This window comes from Acipenser ruthenus, chromosome 9 (genome assembly GCF_902713425.1).
Source record: "Acipenser ruthenus chromosome 9, fAciRut3.2 maternal haplotype, whole genome shotgun sequence".
Classification (NCBI taxonomy): domain Eukaryota; kingdom Metazoa; phylum Chordata; class Actinopteri; order Acipenseriformes; family Acipenseridae; genus Acipenser; species Acipenser ruthenus.
The window spans coordinates 42,416,130-42,424,375 of NC_081197.1; the positions used below are offsets into that span (position 1 = coordinate 42,416,130).

Genomic DNA, 8,246 nt, shown 5'->3' on the forward strand with positions numbered 1-8,246 from the left:
GAGTGGGGGTGGGGGGTGAGGGTTAACATCAGTATAAACATGCGTCATTTAAAAACGTTTTTGTGTCAGTGGAAATAAATACATGCTAGAAAAATTATATTATATGTATTTTTGAATCTTGTAAATTAAGAATATCAAGATGTATGTTTAAATCAAAAGGCGCGCGCAGATTTGATACACCCCCTGAGATGAAGTGGTTTCTGCTAAAGTAATGTTTGAAGTCTGAGCCATTCTGGAAATATGTGGTTGCTGGCAAGGTTTACAGTTGAGATGGGCAACTGACGCCATTCTGATCCACCCAGGAGACACCATCGCATCCTTAACTAAAGACCAATGGAGCCAACATGGCGAACATAGTGCTACAGTTTCTTAAACGGCTTATGTCTATAAACCTTGGTTGCTAGAGGCGGGGATTGGTACATTGGTCCTGTGTATCTGCCCTTAGTCTTGTCAGAGTGGTACAAGGTAACGCATTGCAGCAACTGTTTTAAATTGATGAAGGATTACCTGTTAATATCCAGATTTAATTTATTATCACTGGAATAAAAAGGGTGTTTTGTTATTTATCTTTAAAAATTCACTCAATGGCGACTGAATGCACCCAGGACGCGGTTTTACGGTTTCTGACTGAGAGAGGGGGCAAAGTGAGAAACGTGGATCTGATAGATCAATTCAAACCCTTCATTTTGAACGACCCTGCCAAGAAAGCTTTGGCAAAGGAAAGGTTCAAGGAGTTCGTGGACACCGTGGGGTTTGTGAAGGTTGAAAACGACGTGAAGTACGTTTGTCTGAAAAAAAAGTACAGGGATACTTTGAAACAGCGCGTTGGGAAAAAGACAGATGGAGACAATGCTGGCAGTGGAATAAAAGGGGGCCCTGGTACTCAAATTCTGGGACTTAACACGAGCCAGTGCCCTAAGAGTGCAGACTGTAGTCGTGGATTCGGTAATGGGTGGCCGGCAGAAACAGATAGAATTGGCGGAGCCGATTTTGACACTGCATATGCTCTCCTGTCAAAGCCTGTTGGTGGTGAAGCTAGTTTAAACAATACCGCAAACGATGTTGCAAAACACGAAATATTTGTACCTGTGTGGGATTACGGAACTAGCAAAAGTGCACATAGAACACCGCCAGACGTTTCTCCAAATATTTCTGAAGGTAAATCGTTCACATTGTCAGAAGTCGAGCCAGCCGTCGCAGCTGCCTCACCTATCGACCGAAATTCTGAGCTTTGTAGTGATTTGGATAACACGGGTGTGTTAGAAATGGGGAACACAAATACCAGCTCATCTACTAACAGTAATTCTGATAGTTGTAATCGCCAAAGAGATGTCGTATTTATTCTGCCGAGTATAGCAGTGACAGAGGCTTCTGCATTGACGACAGAAGTGAAAGGTAACACATTTGCAATTCCTGAAAATAAAAATGCAGAAAGGATTAAAGAGAGGTGTTTTTCTCAGCCTGTTGAAGAATCCAGCACGTCTGTTAACTTGGCATTGGATACTGCTTCACTTTGCTGCGGTGCTGGAAATGAAGAACCTGTGAGCCAGCACACTGCAGATTCCAAGGGTGCAGATGGGGAGTCCTGCACTGACCGAGATGTTAAACCTGTCAAAAGCAGCCCTGATTTGAGGGATAGTAAAGATGATTTACATCAAGACTCTAAAGGTGCGCTCTTGGCAGAGATTCCAAACAGGAGACAAAGCTCAAGAAATGTTTTTCAGCGTAACTTGCTGGCTAGCAGAGAACAGCAGTCTGGTAAGCTGGCTGAAGATAGGACAGCACCTGATTCCTCCTGTGCTTCTGGGAATGAAAGTGGTGGCATCACCCCTAAAGGTAGTAGAAAAATATTTAGAGATATGATGATGAACAGTTCACCCCAACTGAGGAGAAGCATGGCTCTTAAAAACCCAGGTTCCTTGTTACCAAGACGGAGGGACTCCATGAAAAGTGAAAGTGACTCAGTCTCCCTGGTGTCCTCTACAGATGAAGACAGCAGATCACTGGCCCTAGATCCAATGGAACATGAATGGATGATGTGTGCTTCTGATGGCCAGTGGGAAAGCCTCAATCGCTTACTGGCATGTGACCCCAACTTGGTCATCAAAAAGGACTTTGTAACTGGGTTCACCTGTCTGCACTGGGCAGCAAAACATGGCAGACAAGAACTTATAGCATTGCTTGTTAACTTTGCCAAACAGCACGCTGTACCACTGAACATTAATACTAGGTCCAGTGCAGGCTATACACCTTTACATCTAGCTGCCATGCACAACCACGAGCAAGTAGTAAAATTACTAGTTGGTGCCTATGATGCAGATGTGAACATAAGGGACTACAGCGGCAAAAAGGCTTGGCAGTATCTGCGTGAAAATGTTGATGGAGATATCCGAGACATTGTTGGTGCTGCTGAGCATTCTGATGCTGACAGTCTAGGTAATGGGGCTGGGCGGTGGAGGCTGTCAAAAGTTCTTCCTTCAAACTTGTTGCCACACAAACTGTTGAACCTTCCAGAAGATGATTCATGTGGTGATGGGGCAGCAGTAAAGCCCAAGTCTGTCTACAGGAAAACATCTATGAGCAGAATAAGGCCCAAACTAAAACAAATTAGATTTAAAACCCAAGTAATCCATAGCTCCTTCTTTAAAGAAACAGAAGATGGTGAAAGACCCCTGAAAAGCCCTTCTAAATCAAGACCCAAGTCTAATCTTTTTGGATGAGACAGATAACAATACAATATGTATTATTTACCAGTAAAAGGTACGATTTAAAATGTGACTACAATCAAAAGGTGATGGTCATATATTTATGAAAAGTATGCCTATGTAAAGTGTACAGCAGAGCTTTTCATGACTTTCTTGTAGCACTTAGGGGGTGATTTGATCTATCTGTACCCCACTTTCATAAATCACACTTGGATTTGTTTAGAGCATTTTACAGTTCCAGGGAATCCACCTGGATTGCATCAACCACTTGGTCAATTTAACAAAATGGTAATGGGATTACACCCCTATAAAATGTTTATATGTAATGTGTGAGTTTTATTCCTACTTAACAATCAGATTTTTATTTTCTGCAAAGCATGCAACACTTTCTTTACCTAAATGATAGGGTTACAAATCAACTGCAGTGTTTACATTCTGCTGAAAGGTAATGTTGCTAGTTGCCCAGATCAATCTCTGCTGCCTGCATTTTTAAAGTTCTACTGTTCATGGCTAACCGCTAGCTTTACTTGCAGTTTATGAGTGCACTTTTAGCAACAGCAGCAGGTATCTAATTTATCCTGAATTAACTGGTCACCAAAGGTACTGCTCACCAAAGTACCTTTGGCAATTAACTGGTCACCAAGATGCCTTTGTAATTTGCTTTCAATTAAGAGAAGGTGACTGCTTGTAAGTTTCCTGTTATAAAGAGACTACAGTTTGACACTTTGTGCCTGACATCGGGGATAGAGACAGATACAGTACCTAGAGAACCACTAATTCAATTGTGATGAAACTTGCTAAAGACATTTTTGAGTATAGGTTACCAAGAGTATTAGAATGTTGGGGTGTGTGGAGTATGTATGTATGTATGTATGTAGGAATGGATGGATGGATGGGGGATGTGGGATGTATGTCATTGAAATACTTGTTTTCAAACAGCTAGCAGTTTATTATTTATTTCCCCCAAAAAACGCACAAGACGATTTGGATTTTAATCCAAAACCCAATTGTTATATTTAATGTCTAGCACATGATGATGTAGTCATATTTGTTAGCGATGCCAATGATTCACATGATTTAAAAAAATTATTAACAAAATTTTGAATCTGTTCTTCTTTTATACTGTGCTAGCCATTGTTTTGGACAGTCTGCTGCCCAGTACATTCACTCAGATCTATTACCTGTTTGAACAACGTTTAATTGTAAGTAGTATCTTTGTTATGCCCTGTTCAGGGTGCATTTGTAGTCCTCAAAAATAGCTTATCATTATTGATTGTAAACATGTGATGTATGTTATATAAAAAAAAGTTAACATATTTAAAGATAAACCATTATGTATGAAAACAAAATGCAATACCAGCAAGGTAAATTGAGCCTGTATTAAAATAAAAACGGAATAGTTTCACAATCACTTAGGGAAACAAAAACAATCTATATATTTTACATAGATGTTGTTTGTTTTGATAATCTTTTTATTTAACACTTGTAAAATATTTACATATGATTATTTTTAGCATACACAAATACACAATAATGTACATTTGCTACATTGTAGGTGAATTCTAACCTGGTCATTTCTCAGTGATTTTTAGTAAACTGACCTTTAAGTGCAGTACTGAATTTAGAACTATTATGTGCTTACAGATATGTTATATGTGGGGATCATTAAGTACATTTTACTATAATAATCTAATCAGTTGACTATAACTCTAAACAGGCAATATTTTACACTAGCTTCAATACTTTTTTCAACATGTGTTGATTTGTGCACTACTTAGATGTGAATAAGCTAACAGATAAACTGCACTGGGAATTGGGATGCTTGTAAATCAGACAGTTCTGAGCATGTTATATGCAGTTTATAGGCATTAGCTGCTAGTTAATGTAAAAATCATTGAACACATTTTCTCTTTGATACTAAGGCTGGTCCTCTATCTTTTATAAAGCTCTTTTACGTTGACGATAATTGTATTAATAACTATATTAAAACACTACTACCTATGTCAAATGGTTGAAATTTGCATTACAAGTTACAAAAAAACCCCTGTAGTTATCAGCTCTCAAATTCCAGCTGCTGTGCTTCTTCAATTGCTAAACTGACCACACAAAAGGTAACTGTAACTACTGTACATATGTGCAGTTGTTATTAATAGTATAACATTTCCAAAAATAATGTTCCAATATTTTAGCATCATATGCCAAATACAGATTGAATGTATAGACTACTAAAACAAAAAGTTTTAATGAAAAAGTCTGTTATGTGCTGCTTTCGCTCTGACTTCAATCCACTGGCACCCTTTTTAAAGTGTCTTTATCCAAAAGCTATGGTGTCCTGAAATCAGACTTACATCTTCTGATGGAATAACAAGCTCTTTAATAATGTATTTCTGTATTTTCCCAATCAGTCCAATATCAGAGACCAATATGTCAAAAAAAAAAACTATTTTTGTTCCAAATACTATCATCCCATCAGCCTCAAAGAGAGCCTGGACTATATATTTGGTAGATCTATACTTTAACTCATTGATAAAAAGTGCAATGTTAGAACTTATTTGTCCAGCACGTATTTGTGTATTTGTTTCTGTTGGTATCTTCTGACCTGGATTAATGTCTTTAGGAACTATCTTGTAATGTGTAACTGTGGAACAAATTCTTCAAGTTTTTTTTGAGCAGTTATTGAAGAATGAGTGACTGATATAGTTATGAGATTGAGTCCACTTGTTATGCAATCCACATTGAAAATGGAATGCTGTGCCCTTGTGAGTGCTGCCAAGTGTTGTTTTGAATAGCTGTGCAGCATTTTACTGAATTGTGTCCAAGCCAAAGTTCAACTCTATGGGCACAGGATTGAATAGGCTTCTGTGTAGTCAGTTTACAATATTAACAATTGTTACTTATAATCATATGTTCTCTAATTTCAGTAGTTTTTGGCTACATAATTTGGATAGCATATACAATATTTTTTACAGCTGAAATATATTGTAATTCCTACAGTATTTGGTGGATAGCCGTCCTTTAGATGAGACATAAAACAGAGGTCCTATTGTAAGTGACTCTGCAGCAGCAGTTGTTAATGCATAGTTCACTGGTGTATTTTAGTTGTAAATCTGAGATCAGGCGAGATCAACATGATCTCGCCTGATCTCAGATTTACCTGGTTAGTACTCTACTGGGTCTACCAGGTGCAGTAGTTTAGCCTACACCAAACCACTGCTACATATTATATACTGTAGTTTCTCTTTGGCAACCTTATAGATGCATGTTAAAGTGTAAATTGCATCAGTATTCAGTGTATGAATTGTATAACACTAAAACAGGGTATATGATGTACTGAATATATCACAATACAGGACATGTACTGAATGTTTACTGTTTAAAATTGATTGTGGGTGGGACAAATTGAATGTTGTTAAGTACACAGAAACTGGAACTGTCTTATTTGTACCGGTACGTTTTTGAAGGGGCGGTTTATTTTTTTGTGAAGAACTTGTTTTTTTACATCTGAAAAAAATACACTGAAACTGTATCTGGGCTGGGACCCACATGAAGTACTTATTTACAACTACCTGAGGTTATGTTTTATTAGGATTTTTTGGGACAGATTTACCAGTTTTAAGTTTGTTCTTTTTTTTTAAGTTTGTTCCTTTTTCTCCGATGTAAATTAAAAATAGTTTTAGAACTGAAATTACAAGGTGGGTGTGTTTTGTACCACAATTTAATTAACATTCTTAGTTTATATATTTTCATTGGAATAAACTTTGTCTGGAGTTACATCTTAGTAAACATTTGTGCTATTTTATTATTATAATTTGTTCATGCAAATATGGGAAAGTCGTTATTATGATTACACTCAAATAAGATGCCACCTTTAAAAAATATTAGTTTAGCCCCTATTTTTACACTACTAAATGATTCATTGCGGGTATGTTTTGTTAATTTGATACTTGAGGACATTTTAAGAGCCACCTGCCTTTTCCCTGATGTACATTTACAATTATGAACAGATTGTGGAGTGCTGCCTCTGCTACATTGAGTGATGTGTTTGAGCTTCATACAGTAGGTCAAATTGATTGATTCTCTTATAATGTGCAAAGTGGCTTTCAGTGTTTTTAAAAAATACATAAATAAATAAAAATTGTAAATTTGTAATGAGGTACTGTTTTATATGGCTTGTGCTTTACAATATGTCTTGTGCACTGTAATCAGAATGGGTGAAAGGCCTGGCTGCCTTTTTGTTTTGTTTTTTTCTGTGGATTTAATAGATATTAACCTTTATTTTTTGTCTTTGGGTTTATGGCTTGATGTTCATACAATGCTGATTTACTCAACTGTTAAAAAACAATAAAATAAAAGAATAAACCTTCCAACAAAATATTGTCCATTTTGTCTGACTTTGTATTTGTTAAAAATAATTCCAATAGCATTGCTCATAAAGGTGTGTTCTTGCTCCTTTCTCAGTTTTAACTTCTTATATAATTATTTTATAATTAATACGTTACTTTGAGAAATGTGAAGTTCAGAGCATGTTTAAGCAGCTAGATTAATTTATCCAGTGCTTTTATTATTATTATTTATTTATTTACTTACTTATACACAACAAGTGTTTGGAAATAATCTAATTAGCAGAGAATAGTATTACTGCTGCCTTAATAAATGTATGCCTGACCTGCCACAGACCTTTTAAATTGTATTTAATGGTGTTAATAGGGGGGGGGGGGGGGGGGGGTCAATAAATCAACCCTAGATAAAAGAACGAGAGCTTTGAGACACTTCATTTAAAATATACAACCCTCCCTGTGTCCCAATAACTGGCAGTGTACCTCTTACACTACTGCCTAAAATAATCCTAGTTAAGGTTGTCCGAGATCAGTGCTGATGATGTGAAACCAGCTGTTGTACAGTGATATGTAGACTTGAATGGATCTACTTTTCAAAGTGAACTTACTCTCATGCAGTGGAAATCATGCATTCTTTTTTTTTGTTAACATTTGGTCGAAACTCTCATAGATTAGATAAACAAAATGTTGCTAAATTATAATCCCACAAGATGGAGCAAAGTGCACTCTTTATGATAAAAAAACATGAACAAATTACACTTGTCAGCTGTCAGTATAAATGCAATGGTCGGCAAGTAGAAAATTTCTTTTAAAACTAAATTTGAAAGAAAAAAAGCATTTCTTAACAGTTCATCTGATAGTTCTGCCAAATTTAATACAAATGGTGACAGATACGTACTTAAAACTATTTTAATTAACTCCAGCCACAAACAAAGTTGAGTTAACTAGAAACCACAAGTTTGCTGATCAAGCAAAATAATAGGTTAGTCACAACACATTGTTTAAATTAGTATCCAATGCAAGTAGTGGGAACAGTGCTAAGTTCAAAGTATTATGTCCTTAGGCAAAAATTCAAACTGTTCTGTTAAATATCAAATAAAAAAAATTTCCACAGTAATCTAAAGAAAGGTACACTTTCATCTGGCATTGCTTTTTTCCCCCAATATTTTCTAACCAGTGGTTGTAACCATTTTGTCAATTTAAA

At 36.4% G+C, this 8,246-nt stretch overlaps 1 protein-coding gene across 1 annotated transcript; it reads left to right on the forward strand.

Annotated features, from left to right (window-relative positions):
* The first annotated feature begins 352 nt into the window (after positions 1 to 352).
* Positions 353 to 7,071, forward strand: LOC117405646 (ankyrin repeat domain-containing protein SOWAHC-like). The gene has a single exon (XM_034008857.3). The coding sequence runs from the start codon at positions 585 to 587 to the stop codon at positions 2,718 to 2,720; it is 2,136 nt and encodes a 711-aa protein (XP_033864748.3). The 5' UTR covers positions 353 to 584; the 3' UTR covers positions 2,721 to 7,071.
* The last annotated feature ends 1,175 nt before the right edge of the window (positions 7,072 to 8,246 follow it).